General features: G+C 49.4%; 1 protein-coding gene across 3 annotated transcripts in view; it reads right to left on the reverse strand.

The window, feature by feature from the left end:
- The window catches only part of LOC138521882 (E3 ubiquitin-protein ligase TRIM39-like), a 204,988-nt gene that overhangs the window by 79,343 nt on the left and 99,292 nt on the right, over window positions 1–26,353 (reverse strand). For 2 of the 3 annotated variants that reach the window (XM_069635043.1, XM_069635044.1), the window contains 2 exons: window positions 25,028–25,048; window positions 24,904–24,930 (listed from right to left, as the gene is read on the reverse strand). In XM_069635043.1, the coding sequence (XP_069491144.1) occupies window positions 24,904–24,930; window positions 25,028–25,048 (48 nt within the window). Of the gene's footprint in view, window positions 1–4,916; window positions 5,472–24,903; window positions 24,931–25,027; window positions 25,049–26,353 lie in introns of all 3 variants that reach the window. The other variant, XR_011283151.1, reaches the window with a different exon arrangement.

Consider the following 26,353-nt stretch of genomic DNA (forward strand, 5'->3'; position numbering starts at 1 on the left):
ATAGAACACAGGTCCCTGCTGATGGTCTCTCCAAAAAGTAGGACCAACTGGATTAGGAGATTCATCCAGGAGTGGATTAAATCCTCCTGTCCCTTAGTCGCGGGGGTGGGGGGGAGAGATGGGCAAGTGTTGGGGAGAATTCTCATTTCTGTGCTAATTCCCTTCAAACGTAGAGATCCCCAGCTCTTTTGCTGGAATTTAGAACTTTAAAATTTTAACCCTGGAGTGAGCGAGACCTTTTTCTCACTCCCTCACATGTTTTGATCTGATTTGGATTATGGGTTTCCTTTGTTTTTGGAGTCCGACAAACTCCATAGGCATCTGCTTTTTGTTGGTGACACACAGCACCTTCAGTGCAGTCTCACAGAGAAATCCTTTAGATTTCTCTTAAGGTTTAAATACCTTTTCTTGCGTTAACTACTGTTCCGAAGAATAGTAAAGTGAAATTGACGTTACTTAACTTTTCTCTTTGTAGGTCCAGCACACCCCATCTTATGTGGAGTGCTGGGGGGTTACTTACTAGTAGCTTTTCTTACTTACTCATGTAAAAAAAAATGTATGTTACCCTCACTACTTAATGGCTGATGGCAGTGGTTTAATTTTCCTACCATTGTGCTTTTCTATCGCAGGTTGAATCCTCAGCTGCAGTATAGCACCCATGGGTGACCATTTTGTCCAAAGGGCCCGTGTCCTCTTTTTTTGCCATTTTCTGTTTGTGAGGTCTTTCTTGGGTTTTACTCTGCGCTCGAAATCAGATTTGAGTCCTTTGTTTGTTTTGTCTTTGGCGGCTTGAGCACTGAAACCCGCCTCTGGCTCCAGTGTGTCTGGAAGGGCAGGAAGTGAGGGAGGTTCCCGAAACTCCCCCGTCCTTTGTCTTTAGGAATGCCTGAATGCACCCCGTCCTGATCGGCTGGCACAGCCACCCTGCTGTTTGTGTGACCCATGTCCTATGTGGTGAAGTACGTAGATTAATGTGTGGTATCATTAAGTGACAGATTGATTGATATGAACACCAATGAGCCATTGACTTACAACAAATTATGTAAGTAGCGGAACCAGGGAAGCTATAACCATCCTTGGAGAAGCTACGTGTCATTTTCATTTCTGTGATTTTACTTCTGTCGATGCCACAAGTACATGTACGTTAGAACAGGAAATATAAATCCACATCTTTAATTTTCGCGCATTATTCCTGAATCCCCTTCATGTTAGAGTCTGTGTTTGAAGGCAGGGCAGGTAGCAGGCCGTGGTAATTGGATATGCTGTAAATTTTGCATTGGGTACAATTCAAAATTATATTAATTCAAAGATTGATAAAGCGCAATAATAGGACGTACACAAATACCTGCATTTAAGATATTCTATGGTAACCTATGCAACCATAACTCGTGCCCCCAGATGCACTGCTCACACCAACACCCATGCCAAAGATGACATCACACATGGCATCATCAATGACATCACTCAATTCTAACAATCTAGACAAAGCCCTTACAAAGGGTTGTGTTTAGGGTATTGCTACCAATATATGAAGGGTGATAGGTCGGCCTCTCATGAATAGTCCATGCATCACAAAATGTACTTATTCAAACAGACACTGCCTGTGGATAATATAGCAATCTAACAATCCATGAATATAGGCAATGGCTCCAGCATGGACTAGACGAGTAGATCCAGAACTGGTGGATTAGAAGTCCAAGCCTATCAGGACTTTGAGTGACGTTACACTTGGAGCCAAGGGCCGAGTATACAAGAATTACTAGACGCGTGGGTGGATAATACAGCAATCTAACAATCCATGAATATAGGCAATGGGTCCAGCATGATATGATATGATGTGGCATTTAAAACGCGCCTGTCCACAAGTGTTTCAAGGCGCGACAAGACAAGGAGGGGGAAACAAGGGAGGGCAAATTGCCTTGTGTCATTCAGATCGCGCAAGTGCGGGGAAGAGAGATGGGGAGAAGTGCCAGGGGGAGGGGAAGGGGGGAGTGCAGTTAACTCAAGTGCAGCCAGCGTGTGGCTCATAAGTGCAGAGAGAAGGGACTGTAGGGTTGCAGATACAGACCCTTAAGTGCCGGGGAGCACGGAGGCAGTGCGAGGGCAACAGGACATGCAGGAGCCTGGGCCAGAGTTCAGAGGGTGACCAGGTGACCTGTGCGCGGAGCAGTCAGGTGCATCAGCAGGGGAGAGGAAGAGAGAAAGCAGAAGCGAAAAGGAAGGTCTTGAGTTGCTTCCGGAACCAGAGGTGGTTCTGCTCAAGTTTGAGAGAGGCAGGGAGGCTGTTCCAGAGGGAGGCCCCAGCCGAAGAGATAGATCTGCCCCCAACTCTCTGCATGGTCTAGATGAGTAGAGTAGATCCAGATCTGGTGGATTAGAAGTCCAAGCCTATCAGGACCTTGAGTGACGTTGCACTTGGAGCCAAGGGCTGAGTATACAGGAATTACTAGACACGTGGGTGGATGCGCACAGACAGGTAACATCTAGCAAGTGGGAAACCAATACTACAGCCAGCGAATCAATCTAAGATTAGTGTCAGTCATCACACAAATAAAAGATACAAACTGTATTATCTGTCTGGGTCCTGTTATTGGTCCATGTATGTGCACCATGTGCTCAGGCCAAACCCCAAGGACATTAACTTTGGAACATGCTGCAAGGTGAAGGCTTACATATATAGCACTTTCAAAGTATGATTGTCATGCTTGAATGCGGTACATCCAGGTAATGCTTTAACTGCTTACTATGTGATGTCATCAGTGATGTCATCTTTGATGTTCTGGGTGTTATTGTGAGAAGTGCATGGTGGGGGCGCGAGTTATGGTTGCATAGCTTAGGATAACTGGTGAATTTCTTTGACTTTCCGATTTTGCGCTGTAACCATAACGTCCCTTTAACGTTTCTTTCACTGCATATATCACGCAGACTGTTCATGAGATAAACTGGAGAAGATGCAAGGAGTAAGTGAAGAAAGTAAGAGAAGGCGGTAAAAGGAGGAGAGAGAAAAATTATCCAAGTTTTGTGCAAATGTTTAGAGAAGGGGGGGATGGTCAGAGGTAGTGGAAGTAGTTAGCAAAAGTATCTCAGAAAATAAAATAATGATTTGATAGTTGCCAAGAGTCAATAGTGAGACATAAGTACAATGCAAACATAGAAAGGAACATATCATTGCACACATGCATGTGTATGTAGTTAGCGCAGCTGTCTAACAGGATTAAATAAAACAAAAATAGAGCTGAAGACCATGTGGTTTGAAAAGATGTCACCAAGAGAGAGAACAGCAAAAAGAAAAATAGAAAACAGTTTTGAAATAAATACTAAGATGTGCTAAGACCTACCAATAGATGTAAATAAACCCTTCCTAAATGTGCCACTAGGGGTCAGTGTTGTCTGGGGAATGGAAGACTAGCAGTTACCGAGAAATCCCAGATCATGCACATTAAAAGGAGGAAAAACCAGGTGGGGGCCACAATAGAAGTCTAAATCAATTCATTAACAAAAGACCCCACTGTGCCTCCCAGCCCCCTCTCCTCCTGTGTAGAGCACAAGTGAAATCTACCAAACCACAGAAGCCGCTCGAACGAGGCACCCGCCAAAACCCTTACCCCCCCCCCCACTAAAAAATATATATTACATGACCTCCATCAAAATAACAGTGCCCCTCCCTTTCAGATACAGGACAGTAACCCCAGTGCCCCCAAAACAGAGCACAGTGCCCAACCACCTCCCTCATTTTTTCCCCACTAAAAAGAGGCAAAAGTACCCGCACTTCTTAAATATCCCAGGACAGCGCCCGAACGCGCGAATCAAGTAACCCCCCCCCCTTTATAAGAACTCCAGTTTCACCTCCCCCACCCCGTAGAAGTAAAGTGACAGATGAGCCCCCCTACAACGGACACTACAAGGGCGAGCAGTGCCCCCCGCCCCCAATAAAGACGAGCCACTGTTCCCACCCCTTTATACACCGCTAGTGAGGGCCCCAATCTCTCCCCACAGACACGGCCCCCCCTTTCCTGCAACCCCCTCACAGACACAGCCCCCCTTACCTGCAGCCCCCACCCCCACAGACACAGCCCCCCTTACCTGCATGCCCCACAGACACAGCCCCCCGCCCCCACAGACACAGCCCCCTTACCTGCAGCCCCCATGCCCCACCCCCACAGACACAGCCCCCTTACCTGCAGCCCTGCGCCCCCCCCAGACACAGCCCCCTCTTACCTGCTGCCCCCACCCCCACAGACACAGTCCCCCTTACCTGCAGCCCCCCATAGACACAGCCCCCCCTTACCTGCAGCACCCCCCCCCACAGACACAGCCACCCTTACCTGCAACCCTGCGCTCCCCTCCCTCCCACAGACACAGCCCCCTTACCTGCAGCCCCCATGCCCCACCCCCACAGACACAGCCCCCTTACCTGCAGCCCTGCGCCCCCCCAGACACAGCCCCCTCTTACCTGCTGTCCCCACCCCCACAGACACAGTCCCCCTTACCTGCAGCCCCCCCATAGACACAGCCCCCCCCTTACCTGCAGCACCCCCCCTCACAGACACAGCCACCCTTACCTGCAGCCCTGCGCTCCCCTCCCCCCCCACAGACACAGCCCCCTCTTACCTGCAGCCCCCCCCATAGACACAGCCCCCCCTTACCTGCAGCACCCCCCCTCACAGACACAGCCACCCTTACCTGCAGTCCTGCGCTCCCCTCCCCCCCACAGACACAGCCCCCTTACCTGCTGCCCCCCTCACAGACACAGCCCCCCTTACCTGCAGCCCCACCCCCATAGACACAGCCACCCTTACCTGCAGTCCTGCGCTCCCCTCCCCCCCACAGACACAGCCCCCTTACCTGCTGCCCCCCTCACAGACACAGCCCCCCTTACCTGCAGCCCCACCCCCATAGACACAGCCCCCTCTTACCTGCTTCCGGGCTCCGCTGCTGTCAGTCCCCTCCTGCCCCCGGGAGGATCCGCAGCCCCCCCTCGGGGCTCCATGTCTCGAAGTAGGGTCGCAGGGTGCGGGGGAAGGAGGCCCCGGGGAAGGTGAAGAGCAGAGCCCGGTCCTGAGCATCGTAGACCGAGAGCCTGCCCGCCTCATAGTCCAGCAAGAAGCCCAGAACCCCGGGGGGAGCGCGGGGGTCAGGGGGGTGGGAGGGGAGGTGAGAGCCTGGTATTTACCATCCCAGAGCCGCACTGTCCAGAATCCTCCCTCAGGTGATAGTGGGAGCAGCCACTCCTTCCTGGGCACAGACTCATCACACACCCCCAGCTCCCAGCACGTGCTGCCCCCCCACCTCCACCTCCCAGTAATGCCTCCCGGAGCTCAGCCCCTCCCTCCCCAGGACACAGCAGTATCTAGTGAATCTCTGGGGGGTGTCGGGCAGGTCCTGGTCCTCCTCTCCGCATCTCACGCTTCTCCCGTCCACGGACACGATGAGCCCGGGATGAGCGGTGCCAGAATCCAGAGTCATCTCACCTGCAAGAGAGAAGCCCGGCTCAGAAACCAGCCAATCACAGGGCGCCAACAGCCTGTCAATCACAGCAACAGCGAGAGCTCAGCCAATCACAGCCTCCTGTCGCCAGACACCGGCAGACCCCGCCCACAGCCCAGGGGGAATGCGGCTGTTCCTCGATTCTTTAATGAAACCCGAAGTGAACCCCAAATTCCAGAGATAACGGGGAGAGCTCCCCCCTCCCCACAATTCTCCACACTTCCTCATTCTCCACCTCCATCAGTCACCTTCTTCTCAGGCCCCAGGGGGTCTTCGGGTCGGCAAGGAATGGGGGGAGCGAGGGGGTGCGATGGAAACGAACAGAGAAGAACGCAAGAGACAGCCAGAGGAGAGAGCGAGAAAGGAAAGGAGAGGGACACAGAAGAGACAGGCAGAGAGGAGAGAGAGAGAGAGGGACACAGAAGAGACAGCCAGAGAGGAGAGAGGCGGGTACAAGAGATCTGCAGAGAAAAGGGAGAGACGAGACAGCAGAGAAGAGAAGCAGAGAGGAGAGTGGGAGGGAGAGGGACATAGAGGCAGGCAGGGAAGAGAGAGAGGGACACAGAAGAGACAAGCAGAGGGAGGGACACAGAAGAGACAGGCAGAGAGGACAGAGAGGGACACAGAAGAGAGGCAGGCAGGGAAGAGAGGGACACAGAAGAGACAGGCAGAGAGGAGAGAGAGGGACACAGAAGAGACAGGCAGAGAGGAGAGAGGCGGGTACAAGAGATCTGCAGAGAAAAGGGAGGGACGAGACAGCAGAGACAAGAGAAGAGTGGGAGGGAGAGGGACACAGAAGAGACGGCCAGAGAGGAGAGAGAGGCGGGTACAAGAGATCTGCAGGGAAAAGAGGGAGAGACGAGACAGCAGAGAAGAGAGTGACAGAACGGAGAGACAGACAGTAGAGAGACTCAGAAAGGTAGACTGAAAAACAAGCAGAGAGGAGACTGACTGAATGTCGGATAGAAATAAAGAAATATTGCAGATTAAAGACAGAAAAGAGAGAGCAATAATGATAAAGCGACACGAGAGGGAACCGCCGAAGATGCAGAGAGAGCGGAACATGGAGGAAAGGATGAGTGGAAGAGAGACACGTGAAGAGGGAGAGAGCAACGTGGACATGATGAGAAGCAGAGAGAGGAAGAGAGGAGAGACGGTGAAGGGGAGAGAGAGGTGGTGGAACAGAGAGAGGCACTTATAATCCCTGTCACATTATTCAGAGAGAGTCCCCCCACCTCGCAGGCAGCCTCGTGATACAACAGAGTGAACTCCTGGAAAATCCCCCAAAATCCCCAAACCCCCTTCTCTTCTGACATCTTTACACACCTCACTCCCAGCCAGAGAGTGACCTGCAGCTCTGCCGAGCAAAGGAAGTGAAGGGGTGAAGAGAGAGCACAGAGACAGCCAAGAAAGAGACATGTAGTGATGGGAGATCAGAGACAGCGACAGACAAAGACTGGGAGAAAAAGACAGAGCAGGGCAGGCAGAGGTGAAAGAGGGGGAGACCGAGCAGAGATGCGCCAGAGAAACACTAGGAAAGACAGAGAGACAGACTAACACAGATAAACAGGAAAGATGGAGACAGACTAACCCAGAATAACAACAGAAAAGAGAGACAGACTAACAGAGAGAAACAACAGGAACGAGACAAACTAGCACAGAGAAAAGACAGGAGAGAGACAGATTAACACAGAGCAACAACAGGAAAGAGACAGACTAGCACAGAGAAACAACAGGAGAGAGAGACAGACTAACACAGAGAAACAACAGGAAAGAGAGAGACAGACTAACACAGAGAAACAACAGGAAAGAGAGAGAAGAGAGAAAAAATGGAGAGAAGGTTGAGTGGGAGAGGAAGACAGAGGGGGCAGAGAGTGGGGAGTATGAAAGGGAGATAGAGAGCGATAATAGGAAAAGGCAGAGAAAAAGACACGCAGAGAGGAAATAGAGGAGCCGCTGATCAATAGGCAGACAGCAAGGGAGATAGAATCCAAGCAGAGAGAGAGAGGCAGGGGGGATAGAGGGAAGGAGACAGAACACTAAAGAGGAGGGAGGGAAATGAAGAAATAAAGGTAGGACTGTCACCTTGGTGCCCCATCCACACCCCTCTGCACTCGTTTAGAGGAAAGACAGGCGTTTCTCTCGTGTTTTTAATGCAAATGCTGGATATTGCTTGAGATTCCAAAAGTGAGGGATTGGATGAAAGTAGGAAATAAACCCAGAGGGGCAGAGAGAGAAACACAGCAAGAAAGAAAGATTAGCAGGCAGAGAGAAACACAGCAAGAAAGAGAAACAGGCAGAGAGAAACACAGCAAGAAAGAAAGATTAGCAGACAGAGAAACACAGCAAGAGAGAAAGACAGGCAGAGAGAAACACAGCAAGAAAGAAAGATTAGCAGACAGAGAAACACAGCAAGAGAGAAAGACAGGCAGAGAGAAACACAGCAAGAAAGAAAGACCGGCAGAGAGAAACACAGCAAGAAAGAACAATTAGCAAGCAGAGAAAGACAGCAAGAAAGAGAGACAGGCAGAGAGAAGCAGAGCAAGAAAGAGACAGGCAGAGAGAAACAAAGCAAGAAAGAGGCAGGCAGAGGGAAACACAGCAAGAAAGAGGCAGGCAGTCCAAGGAGAATGGGGTCCTGAAGTCAATCCGGAGGGATCTCGCTGGTAGTGAATCCAGACTATCTACCCTGGAAGCCGCATGCTCACTTCACTCCACCTCGAGCAACCTGGCTGACATAGGGTCGGAATTAGACACGTTTCGATCCCTCGCGGATCGCGAACAAAGGTTTTTGGATAGTCCTGGCATGGCGAGGAGATATGGGGAGGGAGAGCGCCCTGGTCGATTTCTAGCACGTCTGATCCGTCATGAGACGGGGTCCCCACACATAATCGGGCTCGAGAGACCTGACGGCTCCATGGCTGTCTCCTCGCAAGACATCAACAGGGAATTCTTTACATTTTACGAAACTCTATACTCCAACTCGGATGAGGTGCCGGTGGTGGAGATCGACTCCTTTCTCAGTGCCCTCCCTCTCTCAGCCCTGTCCCCGGAAGCCGCGGCCTCCCTCGACTCCCCCCTCACACTGGAGGAGCTGTCGGATGCTATTGACTCCTTATCCTCGGGGCGTGCCCCCGGTTCGGACAGTATTCCGATCGAATTTTACAAGCAGTTTAAGTCACAGCTGCTTCCTCACTTGCTAGCTCTCTGGGAGGAGTCTGTGGAGTCCGGCGTGTTCCCCCCTTCACTCCGGGAGGCCACAATCACAGTACTACTTAAATCAGGCAAATCCCCCCTGCAATGTGGCTCATACCGTCCGCTTTCACTCATAAATTGTGACGTCAAGGTATATGCCAAGGCCCTGGCGCTCCGGTTGGCTCCCCTCCTGCCATCTATTATCCACCCAGATCAGGCGGGTTTCATTCCCGGTCGCTCCACCTCCTTGAGCCTGAGGCGCCTATTTAACATAATTAACAGAATCAGTCCTGACACGCAGGCAGTAGCTGTCACCCTTGATATGCAAAAGGCGTTTGACTCGGTCTCATGGAGGTACCTATGGCGGGTTCTCGACAGTTGCAAATTTGGCCCCTCCTTTCTCTCCTGGGTCAGATTGCTTTACTCTTCCCCGGTGGCCAGGGTTCGCACTGACGACCACTGCTCCCCCCTCTTTGAGATCGCCAGGGGGACGAGACAGGGGTGCCCCTTCTCGCCCTTGATCTTCGCTATAGCAATACAGCCCTTCGCTGACATGCTCCGCCAACTTCATGCTCACAGAGGCCTCCGCACTGCGGGCCAGGCGGACATAGTGTCCCTATATGCGGATGATGCATTGTTGTTTGTGCGCTCTCCCTCCATCAACTTACCCCCAATATTGGAGGACACCATTCGGTTCGGTCCAATCTCTGGTCTCAAAGTGAATTGTTCAAAATCCACTCTCTTCCCACTCACAGAATGCACTCTCCCTCCTCCTGATACCTTGGGCTTCACATGGGCTCAGTCTACATTCACCTACTTGGGTATAGTGGTGACTCGCCAATAGGCGTTGACTTTCCAGGAAAACTATCAGAAGTATCTCACACACCTGACGGCTAAGGTCCGGGCCTGGGACAAGCTCCCGATCTCCCTGGCAGGCAGGATAGGGCTATTGAAGATGGTGGTGTTACCCAAGTTGCTTTACAGGTTCACTAACATACCCTTGTGGCCGGGGGAGGGCTTCTTCCGGGACTTGACCCGCACTGTGAATTCCTTTCTCTGGCACTCGGGTGCGGTCCGCCTTAAAATTGACACCCTATCTACTCCCATTTCTAACGGGGGCTTCGGTGCCCCTAACTTTCTCAAATACTGGCTGGTATCCCAAATCCAATACACATCTCACTGGTTTAATACAATTGACCCTCCCCCGCATGTTCGACTTGAGAAGCTTGCGGTCTGTGACCGGGATATCCGCTCCTTGGTGATACACCCCGCCCCCTCGGCATTAGACTCACAGAGCCCGGTCGCCTGCACTTCCCTTGCTTTGGCGAAGATGTGGAAACTAGTCAAAACTACATACGCCTTTCACGGCAACCTCCCCCTCTGGAATTTCCTCCCGGGGGTCCCGCAGGTCCCACCGGGCACAGTGCGCCGCTGGGCGGACGCAGGCTATGAGCTGCTGCGTGACGTGTTTGACCAGGGTATATTTGTTGAATGGCCCGATCTCCCGTTGCCCCTGAGGAGTGACCAGGGTGCATGGCTTCAATACGCATACCTCCGCAGGACCCTCAAACGCAATTACCAAACGTTCCCGGCGCTGCCCCCGGACGACCCAGCTATTGAAGAGCTCACCTCCCCTGGGCCCACAAGAGGTAAAATCTCTAGGTTATACATGATGTTGCAGTCTAGATCTATCCCAGATTTCGCTAGACTGAGGGGGTTGTGGGGGGCGGACTTGGGTGTTGAGATGTCGGACGAATGCTGGGCACATCTATGCGAGCGTACACATCGAGTATCCTTTAACTCCCGTCTTAAACTCATTCAATTCAAAGTACTACACAGATTTCACTACACCCCGATCAGACTACATCGCATGTCCAGGGATCACCCTTCCAGCTGCCCCAGGTGCCATCATGACGACGCTGACTACATTCACATGATTTTGTCCTGCCCTCGCCTCTCGCAGTTTTGGGAGGCAGTTTGTTCGACAATGTCTGCGGTTCTCGACCATCCCATTGTTCCTTCCCCGTTATTATGTCTCTTTCACGATCTCCCAGGCCTCTCCCGTGATTCCAAAAAATTAGCCGGCCTTTGCCTCCTGCTTGCGGTGCGCTCCATCCTGCTTTGTTGGCTTCGCCCCTCGCCCCCCACACACGCTCAATGGCTGAGGGCGGTTACTTGGGCCTCGGACTCATAGGAAGCCTGGTCCCATATACAACCTGCCCACTCCAGACCTAGAAATGTATGGCTTAAGTTCCGCTCTTACATGTCCGATCTGATTGCGACGCCGGACGCCTCCCCCCCGCCCTCTTCCCCCCACCGGCTCAGGTCCTCCCCCCTGTTGCGGGCTTCTGTTGCCCAATCCACACTGTGATTGTACCCACTGATTGTGATGTTATGTGTAATAACCTCTGTGCACCTACAATGTTTATATGGTATTCATGCTGTAACGCCTCATGCTGTTCGCTTGTTTGTTGCTGCCACGCTGAATAATAAAAAGAAGTTTAAAAAAAAAAAGAAAGAGGCAGGCAGAGAGAAACGCAGCAAGAACGAAAGACAGAGAGAAACGCAGCAAGAAAGAGGCAGGCAAAGAGAAACAAAGCAATAGGGCCCAGTAACGATTCTAAGGCAAGGATAGCTGCACCCACAGGGCCCTGAGAGTCCGGAGTTTGTTCTGTGGCCAGGACACTTTAGTTTTGAATCGTGCCCATATACTGCACTTGTTCCACGCTATTATCCCTCTACGATATTTATTGAGCAGTGTGCTGGTGGAAACGGAGTATGGCACGAGATATCATTGGACGTATGGGATATGAGCGTGTGCTGGTGGAAACGGAGTATGGCACGAGATATCATTTGGATTTATGGGATACGAGCGTGTGCTGGTGGAAACGGAGTATGGCACGAGATATCATTTGGACGTATGGGATACGAGCGTGTGCTGGTGGAAACGGAGTATGGCACGAGATATCATTGGACGTATGTGATATGAGCGTGTGCTGGTGGAAACGGAGTATGGCACGAGATATCATTTGGACGTATGGGATACGAGCGTGTGCTGGTGGAAACGGAGTATGGCACGAGATGTCATTGGACGTATGTGATATGAGCAAGTGCTGGTGGAAACGGAGTATGGCACAAGATATCATTTGGATTTATGGGATACGAGCGTGTGCTGGTGGAAACGGAGTATGACACGAGATATCATTTGGACGTATGGGATACGAGCGTGTGCCGGTGGAAACGGAGTATGGCACGAGATATCATTTGGACGTATGGGATATGAGTGTGTGCCGGTGGAAACGGAGTAGGGCACGAGATATCATTTGGACGTTTCGGATATGAGTGTGCTGGTGGAAACGGAGTATGGCACGAGATATCATTTGGGCGTATGGGATATGAGCGTGTGCTGGTGGAAACGGAGTATGACACGAGATATCATTTGGACGTATGGGATACGAGCGTGTGCCGGTGGAAAGGGAGTATGGCACGAGATATCATTGTTTTGTGATAAATGGGAATATCATCCCAGTGAGCGATTCAGTTAAGACGCGTGGAGTCTTTTTTGATTCTCATCTTTCTTTCATATTTGAAATCCTCATGCTCCTATCACGTGCACCTGCTGTGGCAGATTCGCCGCGACTTATCAGAGGCTAATAGGGCGCTGATTACAGCAGCCATAGTGAACACAAAGCTTGACTATTGCAACAGTCTCTTGGTGGGCACGTCTCAAGCAAATATTAAGAAGCTCCAGGTAACGCAGAATGGAGCGGTGCGTGCTGTTTGCGGCCTTGGCCGCCATGCACAGTTCTCTGAATCCCGCAGTAGAATGCACTGACTCCCAGATGAGCAGCGCTTTCAGTTCAAGGGCTCTGTCCTAGTGTTTAAATGCCTGGCAGGTGAAGCCCCGCTGCATCTCTCCACTAGAGTGAAAAAAACTCCCATTAGATGGGTTCTCCATTCAAATAATAGGGTAACCTTGGATCAACCGCGTGTCATCCTAAAAAAGATAGGAGGGGCTGGATTTAATGCCTGCCCCCCCCCCCCCCTTTGGAGCTCGCTCCCGCCAGACATTAGGGGATGCGTATCTACAATACATTTTAAAAACGTTTGAAAACCTTTCTCTTTGACAGAAAAGCTGATTAATATGAACTTATGAGCGCAGGTTTCTCCCCAAGGGCTTGTCCCTCAAATGGAGTGGCCTAGCTCACCCTTGTTCTTCTCTTTATGTGTTCATGTTTGTAAGTCCTGTGAGCGCTCTGAGGCCTTTGGGCGAGTGGCGCCATATATATTTTTTTTAGATAGATAGATATGACAACGGGTTACCCGGCATTAAAGAATTAAACTTAAATAAAATCCCAGTTGCCCCCGAAGTTAACTATGAGGCTGGATTTCCAGCCCGTTCTGAGGGGGAAAAATCTCATTGGACTTGGCTGGCAAAATTGGTGGCTCTACACGGGGGGCCAGGCCCTTAGCACATGTCCCTGACCACATGGCCAGTCTGCTCAGTTGGAACACACGCGGACATCGCCATTTATTGGAGGGGGTGTTACACTTTTCCGCCGCTGGTCATGGTGGCAGCACCGGCGACTATGCGGTGCAACATTCATGAATACACCCAACATGGCCGATAATCACGAGACGTTCCTGAATAGTCACGTGACTCCATATACGGATTACATCTTTGTTGCGAATTCCTGCTCATTGATACTTGACATGAGTGTGATCTTCAGATTGGAGAGCAATCACTTTCCGCTTCTAGTGAGTCTGAACTGACATGAAGCACCTCAGACTATGTCAGCCGACAAGGAGCTTAGAGTCAATGCCGCCTTGAATCGTGTCTCATGGAACACACAAAATCTTTCTTCGATCCTGGCCCCTATGCGGTCGGCTCTGCTTGGATACAAAGAGGATTGCGAAGTAACTCCCCTCGAATGCTCTAAGACCTGCGCCATTAATGCCGTTATGGATTTTGCTGTCCTGATCCAGTCGGTTATTACTAATTTCCTCATTGAGAGGAACTCTAAGGCTCGTGTGTCTACTGCTGGGTCCCACAAACACTCGTTTGATAAGCAAACCACCATGAGGAGAAAGGAACTCTGTTCTCCTTAGAGAACTAGCTCGTAAGGAAAGACTGCTACAGAACATGCCTCACGGGTCAAAGAGGCCAATATTGTAAATGGTTGAGGCGCCGTAGATATGAACTGGAATGCCTTTGCTGGCGTTCATTGGTGGATTGTGCTATATCTAATGACACTCGCCAGTTTAGGAAGATTGTTGAGGGTGATTCCCACGTGACAGGTGATTTAGTCAGCGTTTTGGAAACCGCTTGGGTTGATTTCATTGGCAACACCTTGGAGCGAGTCGCCACAGTGGATATAGTTGGGAGTGGTGCGACGATGGACACCCTCACAAACTTATCTGAGAATAAGTGGACTTACTCCAAGGGTCAGGCTGATGTTCTCAGCCTAATCGGGAGAAGTAAAACCTCCAGAGCACCCGGTCTGGATGGTATTTGTAGCACTCTGATCAAAGCCGATGCTACCCATTGGGCTAATGCCCTTCACTGGTTATTTTGCTGAATCACAAAAGTGCCATTGATTCCGCGATCCTGGCGGGACAGTGCCATTGTGCCTATTTGGAAGAAGGGCAATAGGATTGATCCGAGCAATTACCGGCTGCTGGCCATGCTAGACGCCCCATTAAAAAACTTCACTTGTCTCTTATTGGAGGAATTGTGGAATTGGGCAGACAGCTTGAACCTAATACCGTTCAACCAGACTGGCTTTCAAAAGGGCCCCCGAGTACATCCACCAATTGCCTCGCGCTGTTAACGGTGATCGAACAACCCTGGAGTATTCGTTGGAGAACAGTGTATGTGGCATTTATAGACTACAGTGCTGCCTTCGACTCTGTTGATAGGCATAGGCTTTGGAATAAGCTGGCGAGTTGGAATATTCCAGCAGGTCTCCTCTCTATGATAGTCGTACTTCACGATGGGTCTAGAATCAGAGTACGCCTGGACAAAGCAGGTAGGACATCGCCGTGGATTTCAACCTACCAGGGTTTAAAACAAGGATGCATACTAGCACCCCTGCTCTACAATCTCTACAAGGCCGACATGGGATCGGCGCTGCATAACCCTACCTCTAGCCCGCCTAAATTGGGGAACCTTTCCCTACAATGGATGGGTTATGCAGATGATATTGTCCTGCTCGACCTCACTCCTGTAGGGCTGCAGGCTGCTTTGTCTAAACTTAAGGAATATTCTGACCTTTACTCCTTGTCTATTAAAGCTAAAATCATGATTTTTTCACTGCAGCATGTGCTAAAGCCCAGCGTTTTGAATGGTACCTTGAAGAAAAAAACTAGAGGTATTCGACGAATATAAATATCTTGGAGTTGTGCTCGACAGGAGGAACCAGGGCATTCCATCTTGAGATACTTGAGTGGAAATGCGCCCAGGCCCTAGGGGGATTGTTCAAGATGGCCAGGGGTGGAGGGGGATATTCCCTCGGGATACTGGCACAATTGTATGTGGCGAAGATCCTACCTATACTCCTGTATGGCTCAGAGGTTTGGGCTTTTGGGAACATTGCGTCGCTAAGCAGATTGGAGAGTAAGCTTTTAAAGAAACTCTTTCGCCTTCCTGCGCGTGCTCCTGTAGAGCCGATTTACCTTGAACTGGAACTGGCCCCATGGGATGCGAGATTTCAGCTGTCTTGTGCCAACATCCACTGGAAACTGACTAATGTAACTAGTGGCTCCCTAAACTGGCACATATCTGAGGCTGCCAGGACTAAGGTCCATCTTATGCCAAATAGCAATCTGGCGAATATCTTGGCTATGGTGGATCACTGGCACCCAATTGGTTCAGGTGAGAGTACCAGTTATGTACAACACAAACTGCACATGAAAAACATCATCTTCCAAATTTCATGAACAACTGAAAACTAAACTTTCCGGGAAAAGGTCTTGTGTTTTTATTCCTTGGTTATGTCACGCAACGAGCTCTACTCCCTAATTATATTCACAATGTTGTGGGCAATCCCTTGGTGTGGGACTATTTTAAGATTAAAACAAATGTGGCCAAGTCCTTGGAAATAACCGGTGCTTGGGCCAATATATATCGTGGCCCATATATCGCGGACATTCCGTTACTGCAGGCTTTGTGGGGAACTCAAAATTGAAACAGCGAAACATCTCCTAATGAACTGTGACGCTGTAGGGCCCTTGAGGGCCGCCGCATGTACCGTTGCGGGAGTATCTGAACGGGATGACGTATTGTGGATGACGTATTGTGGATGTTGTTTTTAAATGGTAATAATGAAGCTTGCATTATCTATTTTACTATCTTGTGGAGGAAAATAATGTTGATTTTAGACGGGGAGTAGATAATGAAGGGTGGGACTGAATGGGTGGAAGTAAATCGCTAATTACATTTCCTGATGATGGTTAGGAAAAGTGGGGGGGGGGTTCATGTTTTTGTATTGTGTGCTGAAAAAACGGTTGTTTGTATAGTTATGTAGCACGTTAATAAAATTTTTAAAAAAGAATAAAACAAAGGCAGGCAAAGAGAGAAACACAGCACTAAAGAAAGAGGCAGGCCTGGAGAAACACAGCGATAATGATAGACAGGCATGCATGGAGAAACACAGCGATAATGATAGACAGGCATGCACGGAGAAACACAGCAATAATGAAAGACAGGCATGGAGAAACACAGCAAGAAAGAATGATTAGCAGGAAGAGAAACACAGCAAGAAAGAAAGACAGGCAGAGAGAAACAGCATGAAAGAGAGAGGCAGACATGTTAATGTTAAAGGACATTTGTACCGCGCACTATCACCACCGTAGTGGTCCCTTGGCGCTCTGGCGGCTCTGAAAGAGGAGGGGAGGATGAGTTAGCAGGAGGAAGCAGGAAAAGTGCAAGAGAGCAGTGATGTGCTGTTGGCGGCCTCAGCCTGGTGGGTCCGTTGGCTGGGCCTGGGGTGTTTGCGGCCGGTAGTCGTCGTGTACTGTTGTGCAAGGCTATGTGTGTTTTTGTTTTGTTGTTGCCATGTAGTGAAGTTTGGCGGTTTGTTGTGCTGTAGGTTTTGGTTGTGTTTGGTTTGGAGTTTGAGAGGTGTATGCAGAAAGGGAAATTGTTAGTAGGGTTGGTTAGTTTGCGTCTCTATCCTGAATTGGAGAGCTCGGCTTGCGTAGTCTCCCCTGTTGCGGCTCTGTCCTGATCTGGGTCTGACTGGCATGCAGGTTCCATACTCCTCTAGCCCCCGCCTCTAATATGCTCTCTGATAGCTCCCCTTATCCTCCATTTAGACTCTAGTGGGCCTGCCAATGACAACCTCTCAGTTAGTGGGGGAGATTGCCAGTGTCTTGGTAATCCCACACCAATGTGGTACCTGGCGGTAATTAATTAAGGGGTGGGCGAAGGTGTTGGTGGGATTGTCTGTGTTAGTTGACTCAGTCTCCGTGCGTGCCGCCTGTGTTCCTGTCTATCCGATGTCACCCGTCCAGCTACCATGGGCTTTGCTCTCCCCGGTCAGGGGTGTACGTGTCTTTTCGGTTTAGTTATCCTTTTTACCAGTTTCGTTTTCCAGGTTTAGTCTGTGGTGTTGCAGAGCCAGGTTTTTAGTGATTTCCTGAATTTTAGGTGATCTTCAGTGTTTCTTATTTCCTTTGGGATGCTGTTGTTTTTGCGGCTAAGTGGTAGAAGGAGGTGCCTTCAAGTTTTTTCTTGAGGTATGGTTTGAGTTCCAGGCGGATTTCGTTGCTCGATCGGAGGGGTCTCGTTGGTTTGTAGACTGTTATTTTCTATTGAAGGAATTCTGCTCCTTGTCCGCTGATTGCCCTGTGCGTTATGCACATTGTTTTGAAGGTGATGCAATGTTTAATTGGGAGCCAGTGTAGGGTTTTTAGGGCTGGAGTGATGCAATCTCTTCTGGATAGTTTGAGGAGTAGTCTTGCTGCTGCATTTTGGATCCGTTGTAGTTTCTTCAGGAGGTATTCAGGTATTCCGAGGTAGAGGCTGTTTGCATAGTCTACTTTCGGCATGATTAGGGCGGCGATAGTGAGTGTTTTGTGCGCAAAGGAGAGGAAAGGTAGAATTCTTCTTGCCGTTCGGAGGAGGAAAAAGCATTTTTTCACTGTTGCGTTTATTTGTGGCTCCAGGGTTAGGTTGTTGTCCATTAGGACTCCCAGATTTTTTATTACCTTCGATGGTGTTGGTGCATTTCCCATTTCTGTAGGCCACGGGATGGTGGTTTCGTTCTCTTGGTCTTTGGATACGATCATGATTTCTGTCTTTCCTGGGTTGATTTTCAGGTTGTTGGCATCCATCCAGTCGAAGACTTCTTTCAGACAGTCGGTAAGGGTTGAATGGTCGGCATCGGTGTCTTTGATTTTGTAGATGATCTGAGCGTCATCTGCGTAGTTGTAACATGTAATGTTGTATTTTTTGAAAATTCTGATGACCGGAGTCTGGTAGATGTTGAAATATAGTGGAGATAGTGAGGATCCTTGTGGTACTCCACAATCGTTAACTCGTGGAGTGGATTTGAAAGGTTTGATCCAAACGGTTTCTGTCCTGTTTGTTAGGAATGATTTGGTCCAGCGTAGTGCTGTGTCTGTTATGCCTATGTTTTCTAGTCTTTTGGTCAGGGTGTCGTGGTTAACTGTGTCGAAGGCTGCGGAGAGGTCGAGCAGAATAAGGGCTGAAGTAGTGTTTGAGTCTGCGTTAGTTTTGAGGTCGTCCCAGATGGATAGTAGTGCTGTTTCCGTTCCTCTCGCTGGTCTGAAACCGATTTGAGCTTGGTCCAGCAGGTGGTGTTTTTCTACGTGTTCTTGGGTTAGATTATATATGTAGGTTTCTAGAAGTTTCGCTGGGTAGGGGATGTTAGAGATCGGCCTGTAGTTGGAATGGTCATCTGCGTCACCACTTGTGTTTTTTAAGAGTGGCTTGATGTATGCTGATTTGAAGATCTTCGGTACAGTCCCTGTTGATAGTGATAGATTTAGAAGGTTTCTGTAGTGTTCTGCTGGCGATCCTTGCGCGAGGATTGATTTGTAGATGTCTGGGGGACATGGGTCCATGGGTGATCCCGCTTTCTTGCTTCGTTTAACCAGCATTGCGAATGCCTCTGCTGATATTTCAGGAAAGCTTCGGAGTTTGTGTTGCGGTTCTGAGTTGGGTTCGTTGGGTTGTATGTTGTGGTTGGTTGGTCGCTTTTGTATGGTTTGCCGGATGTCGTTGATTTTTTTTTTTGAAGTGATCTGCCAGGTCGTTGCATAGTTTTTCTGAGGGGGTTGGGGTGTTATCACAGCCTGGTGGGTTTCTCATTTCTAACATTTCTTTTTGTGTTTTGGTGGCATTGTTGATTCTGTCATCATAATGTCTTTTCTTTGCCTTTTGAATTTCATTCTTGTATGCACCGATTTGTTTCTGGTACAGTGGAGACATGTGACATGGAGAAACACAGCGATAATGAAAGACAGGCAGAGAGAAAAACAGCTATAATGAAAGACAGGCAGAGAGACAAACAGCAATAATGAAAGACAGGCAGAGAGAAACACAGCAGGAAAGAAAGGGAGAACTGCAAAGAGGGAAACACACCAAGAAAGAAAGGGAGAACTGCAAAGAGGGGAACACACCAATAAAGAAAGGGAGAGGCAGTGAGAAACAGAGCAAGAAAGAAAGACAGACAGGGAGCAAACAGAGGAAATATAGCAAAAAATAAATGTAGGCAAAGAGATACAGAACAAGCAAGAAAGAAAGACAGAAATAAAGCAAGAAAGAAAGATAGGCAGGCCAAGGGAAACACAGCAATGACCAAAGACAAGAAGCGGGAAGAGGCACAGATAGCAAAAAAGAAAGGCAGAGAGAAAGAACAGGAAAGAAAGGTAGACAAAGAAATACAGCAAGAAAAGAGGGAAAAGCGGAGCGAAACACAGCAAGAATGAAAGATAGGCAGAGAGAAACACAGCAAGCAAGAAAGACAGGCAGACAGAGAAACACAGCAAAAAGAAAGATAAGCAGGCAGAGAAAAAGATAGCATGAAATAAAGAGAGCAACAGGCAAGGAGGAGCTATAGAGACAAGAATGATTATATTATAATTATAATAATAGGGTGAGAGAAAGAAACACGGGCAGAGAGACAGGCATATTGAAATGTAAATGGTTGAGACAGGAGGAGATAGAGAGAAAGAAAACATAGCAAGAGAGAAAAGCAGAGACAGGAGAGGGAGAGAAAACTGGGCAGGGAAGAGAGAAAGATAATCAGAACAGGGAGAGAAACAGCAGGAGACAGAGTACAAAGACACAGATGAGTAGGGAGAGTGAGAGGGCAATGTGAAGAGAAAGAGTGAGTGGAAGAGAGAGAGAAAGCAGCAGGCAACGAAGATAGAGAGGAAGAAGGAGGCAGAGTGAAGAGAGAAGCAGATAGGAAAGAGAGAGAGAGATGGGAGGCACATGAGCAAGAGGCAGAGAGGAGAGAGAGGCAGGTATGAGAGAGGTAGTAACAGGGGGACCAAGATCAAAAGACAGGAGAGGAGAGATGGAGAGACAGAGGAGAGGGACAGGGAAGAGGCAGAGGAGAGACAGACACAGGGAGAAAGAAGCAGACATAATGGAAAGAGAGGCAGGTAGGATAAACAAAGTAATAGGAGGAACAAGAGGAAGAGGCACAGGGGATACAGGGAGCAACAAGCAGCGATGAGAGACAGAGAGAAACACGTAGAGATGAGAGACAGAGAGACCGGGAGAAACAAGCAGAGATGAGAGACCGGGAGAAACAATCAGAGATGAGAGCCACAGAGACCGGGAGAAACAAGCAGAGAGGAGAGACAGGGAGAAACAAGCAGAGAGGAGAGACAGGGAGAAACAAGCACAGATTAGAGACAGGGAGCAAAACGCAGAGATGAGAGACAGAGAGACCGGGAGAAGCAAGCAGAGATGAGAGACCGGGAGAAACAAGCAGAGATGAGAGACCGGGAGAAACAAGCAGAGATGAGAGACAGAGAGACCAGGAGAAACAAGCAGAGATGAGAGACACAGAGAAACAAGTAGAGATGAGAGACAGACAGGGAGAAACAAGCAGAGATGAGAGACAGGGAGAAACAAGCAGAGATGAGAGACAGGGAGCAAAAAGCAGAGATGAGAGACCGGGAGAAACAAGCAGAGATGAGAGACCGGGAGAAACAAGCAGAGATGAGAGACAGAGAGACCAGGAGAAACAAGCAGAGATGAGAGACACAGAGAAACAAGTAGAGATGAGAGACAGACAGGGAGAAACAAGCAGAGATGAGAGACAGGGAGAAACAAGCAGAGATGAGAGACAGGGAGCAAAAAGCAGAGATGAGAGACCGGGAGAAGCAAGCGGTGATGAGAGACAGGGAGAAACAAGTAGAGATGAGAGACAGAGAAACTGGGAGAAACAAGCAGAGATGAGAGACCGGGAGAAACAAGCAGAGATGAGAGACAGAGATACCGGGAGAAACAAGCAGAGATGAGAGACAGGGAGAAACAATTAGAGGTGAGAGACAGAGAGACTGGGAGAAATGAGCAGAGATGAGAGACAGAGAGACCGGGAGAAGCAAGCAGAGATGAGAGACAGAGAGACCGGGAGAAGCAAGCAGAGATGAGAGACAGAGAGACCGGGAGAAACAAGCAGAGATGAGAGACAGGAGAAACAAGCAGAGAGGAGAGACAGAGGGACAGTGAGAAACAAGCAGAGATGAGAGACCGACAGAAACAAGTAGAGATGAGAGACAAAGAGACCAGGAGAAACAAGCATAGATGAGAAACAGATAAATGAGAGCGAGTGATGGGAGAATATGGACATCACGAAAAAGCAGCAAGGGAAAAGTTGGAAAGAGGGATGATAAAGAGAATGAAAGAGAGAGAGAGAGAGAGTAAGGAAGAAAGACAGTGGGTCATTTTGCAAAACCCTGGATGGGAAAAAGTGTAAAGACAGGCATTACACATGAAATCCTGTCTTTTTTCCAATGTTTGGGATTTTCTTTTTGTTTTCAGGAGACTGGGGCACTGAACAGAATAACAGAATCATATATCCTTGCTCCATCCCAAAAAAGCACATGGTTTAACACCAGCAGCACACAATTCCATGCTGGCATTAAACCAATGGATTCCTACAGACTCCGCCTACTATTTACACCTGGTAAATGCCGGTGAATTCCACAGGAGCTCATTGTCAAGGACTCCTGCAATCGTTTAATGTGGGAGGCGACTACGCTCAGTCCTTAAGATTGGATAACTGTGTGATCATCGACAACAATGAGTCAAAGGAGGGCTCAATCACTAATGAACCTGCTAACAAATAAATAAAGAATGGTAAAAAGAGCAAAAAGAAGGCGCACAAGAAAATGGCTCATACTAAATAAATAGGCTGATTTAAGTGGCAATGCAGCCTGAGCAACACCGCCTGGCTTGATTAATTCCAGCTCCAGAGTTACTTCCCTTGTGATCAAAGACCAGGGCTCATATGACACTCTACCATTAGAAGGAAATAAGACCAAAGTTTCCGCTTAACATCCTACTAAAAAACAAAACTACATCAAAAGACTTCCAGCTGCTGAGTCCAATACTCTTTCTACTAGAGGTGCCTCCAGAAATAAAGACAGCATTAGCAGGAACTCCTGTTCACCCTAAAAGCACTGGTTCATTTATACAGACTACAGAGACTATTAATTGCCAAACATTACCGGAAGATTCCCACATTCTGGAAGTTTTGGGAAACCCTTTTCAAGAGGACAATCATGGGATAACATCTAACGCCATTGCTTCAGACACGCACCCTAACGGCTCCACCTACTATCCGTCCATGAAGGGAAATGGTCTTGCTAAATCAGTAAATGGGAAGAGGGACCTCTACCAACCTCATTCTAATTCGGACGCTGACTGCTTGGCCCTCAAAGTAAGGAGCCGTTTTTATGTTAGTCGGGACTATTATCCAAATCAAACAACCATCTGCCATTTAGTCCATGACATCATTCCTCTGCGGTGCCTACAAATGGAGGATATCGTGATTGTTGACCTCCTAGAAGACTTGTACTATGCTAGCGCGATAGTTTATTTTCACAATCCTGCTGGACTAGATTGTGTCACGTCACATGATGCTAATTTGGGAAAATTAGGTTATGACTGTTCTATTGTTAAAGCTCCATCTAGAAAGTTTGGGCTGCATCTAGTTAGGGGGGTACTGTAATCTAGTAGACCTGTTCCTTTGCTTTCAACTAGACCCTCTACATCCAACCTATGAGAGTCAACCTTAATTGATCAAAACTATCTCCCAGCTCACAAGGCAAGGCTGTTACTGTCGCCATTGATGCTCTTTGGTTAAGCCATGTTGGTGTTCATTCTCCCTTAGAAGAGAAAGAAGGGTTGGCTGCTACCAGCTGACAGTGGTTACCTTCAATTCTACAACCACAAAATCCATGTAGATCCTAGCCACACTTTTACCATTTTGTCCTGGAACACCCAAGGCTTCTCCCACTACACTGAACCTGATGGTTTATTAGAGAACATCCCCAATTTCTGTGTAGTGGCATTACAGGAAACCTGGCTCCAGGATAACGTGGAAATTGGCAGCTGCCATTGCATTCAAACTATGGCCACAAGGGGATTCAAGGGCAACCAAAAGGAGCATTGATCATTAGTGTTGATAATTCTTACCAAATCACCAAGATCAGCACTTCAGGCGACTAAGTGCTTGCTGCTATTATTAATTGGGCCCCGAAGTGTGGCCATACAACTTATCTATTAATCATCAACTTTTATGATTTACTCCTGAGGCTTTATCATGCTAGACGGTCTTTGCCCAGGCGTTTCACCGGAGTAATATACCAGAGTGACTGACAATAGTGCATCGACTATCGAGTATGTCTTTGCAAACATCAACATGTACCCAAATATGAAGGTCTTAACAAGAACAGAAAGTGACCACTTTCCCCTCCTCTCCTATATAAATTACACTGAGCCGGTTCATGATAGTGACCCTAATCAGCAACATAACTATAAACCAAGGGTGAGTTGGAATCCAGGTAATATCAAGGCCGTTTGCTTGATAAGCGATCTTGAATTATATTCACAAGCCACTTGCCGTGCAGAGGCCTTAATCAACCGCAGCATCGCTTTCCTGCGAGTTGCACTGCAGACGTGGGCCTGATTCAGGAGGTGCATGTTAAAATGGAAAAGTGCTGTCACTCTAGGCCTGATTCAGAGATGCATGTTAAAATGGAAAAGTGATGTGTCTCTAGGCCTGATTCAGAGGTGCATGTTAAAATGGAAAAGTGCTGTGTCTCTAGGCCTGATTCAGAGGTGCATGTTAAAATGGAAAAGTGATGTGTCTCTAGGCCTGATTCAGAGGTGCATGTTAAAATGGAAAAGTGCTGTGTCCGAGAGTGGCGGCAATATATCAAGTCTGCCACTCATGCAAAGCCGGGATTTACAGCCTAGCCTTGCCAACCACCTCATGTGTAAGGGGCTGGCAAGGACTGTATTCTGAAGTTTAGAGCACACTTTCTGCACCAGCCTGAAGAGGCGTTAATTAACAGCACCCTGGAGGTGTTGTTAGTTATGAAAAGAGGCGGCATTCCTTACAAAGTGTTAGCTTTTCCATAAAACATTCTGACTGTCTGAAATAAGTTTTCTTTTCAAGCTGCCAGCGCCACATTTTCTGCGTTACAGAAAGTGCTGCCGAGACTCTTCAAGCTCGCCGACACTTTCTGTACTGTAGAAATATGTCTTTTCTTTTTGCATTTTGGCCAGAGGTGCTCTGCGCACAGTAACCCGGCAGCGCTCCACCTGCACATATTTTACATGTTTTTTCTTGGATGCTGCACAACATCTCTCCTCCACTCTTCCCATCACCCTCAGAATGCAGGTGGGAGGATTTGGAGGAGGGAATGACGTGTTACTATGTGGCATTTAGCACAGGCTCAGAATCAGTCCCAAGTGCCGCTGCAGAGGACTCATGCCGTCTCACCTACTAGTGACTCTCTGTGACTCATGTTCCTTTCCTATGACAGTGTCACTGCAGGGGACTCATGCCGTCTCACCTACTGGTGACTCTCTGTGACTCATGTTCCTTTCCTATGACCGATTGTCGCTGCAGGGGGCTCAAGCTGCCTCACCTCACGATGACCCCTGAGATCCAGGAGGCCCCATGGAGAGTTAGGGTTTGGAATTTGTAAATCACAAGTACTCACGTTCACAGGATGTCATGTATCTCCAATCTGAAAGCAAGAAAAACATTTAGGGTTTGTGAAATCAGACAAACCAGCGAGGCATTGAAGTATGTTAAATATATTTATTACCATTAATTAAACGTACCCATTTCTGCAGGAAATGTTTCTGTAGTAAAAGAAAAACAAGTGATGTATTAGATCCCAAACTTTTCTACTGTAAAACATAACCCAGCACTCCCTGCCCTTCCCCCAATGCCTCCCCTCCAGCTCCCACCACTGCACCCCCACTCCCTGCCCTTCCCATAATGCGTCCCCTCCATCTCCCACCACTGCACCCCCACTCCCTGCCCTTCCCTAATGCCTCCCCTCCAGCTCCCACCACTGTACCCCCACTCCCTGCCCTTCCCTAATGCCTCCCCTCCAGCTCCCACCACTGCACCCCACTCCCTGCCCTTCCCCTAATGCCTCCCCTCTAGCTCCCACCACTGCACCCCCACTCCAGGCCCTTCCCCTAATGCCTCCCCCCAGCTCCCAACACTGCACCCCCACTCCCTGCCCTTCCCCCAATGCCTCCCCTCCAGCTCTCACCACTGCACCCACCCCCTGCCCTTCCCTGATGCCTTCCCTCCAGCTCCCACCACTGCACCCCCACTCCCTGCCCTTCCCTAATTCCTCCCCTCCAGCTCCCACCACTGCACCCCACTCCCTGCCCTTCCCCTAATGCCTCCCCTCCAGCTCCCACCACTGCACCCCCACTCCCTGTCCTTCCCCTAATGCCTCCTCTCCAGCTCCCACCACTGCACCCCCACTCCCGGCCCTTCCCCTAATGCCTCCCCTCCAGCTCCCACCACTGCACCCCACTCCCTGCCCTTCCCCTAATGCCTCCCCTCCAGCTCCCACCACTGCACCCCCACTCCCTGTCCTTCCCCTAATGCCTCCTCTCCAGCTCCCACCACTGCACCCCCACTCCCGGCCCTTCCCCTAATGCCTCCCCTCCAGCTCCCACCACTGCACCCCACTCCCTGCCCTTCCCCTAATGCCTCCCCTCCAGCTCCCACCACTGCACCCCCACTCCCTGCCCTTCCCCCAATGCCTCCCCTCCAGCTCTCACCACTGCACCCACCCACTCCCTGCCCTTCCCCGATGCCTTCCCTCCAGCTCCCACCACTGCACCCCCACTCCCTGCCCTTCCCTAATTCCTCCCCTCCAGCTACCACCACTGCACCCCCACTCCCTGCCCTTCCTCTAATGCCTCCCCTCCAGCTCCCACCACTGCACCCCCACTCCCTCCCGTTCCCCCATTGCTTCCATCCAGCTCCCATCACTGCACCCCCACTCCCTGCCCTTCCCCTAATGCCTCCCCTCCAGCTCCCACCACTGCACCCCCACTCCCTGCCCTTCCCTAATGCCTCCCCTCCAGCTACCACCACTGCACCCCCACCACCTTGGGTGTCAATTGTCATGTTTTGGC

This window comes from Ambystoma mexicanum, chromosome 13 (genome assembly GCF_040938575.1).
Source record: "Ambystoma mexicanum isolate Mex_15411 chromosome 13, UKY_AmexF1_1, whole genome shotgun sequence".
In the NCBI taxonomy this organism is placed as follows: domain Eukaryota; kingdom Metazoa; phylum Chordata; class Amphibia; order Caudata; family Ambystomatidae; genus Ambystoma; species Ambystoma mexicanum.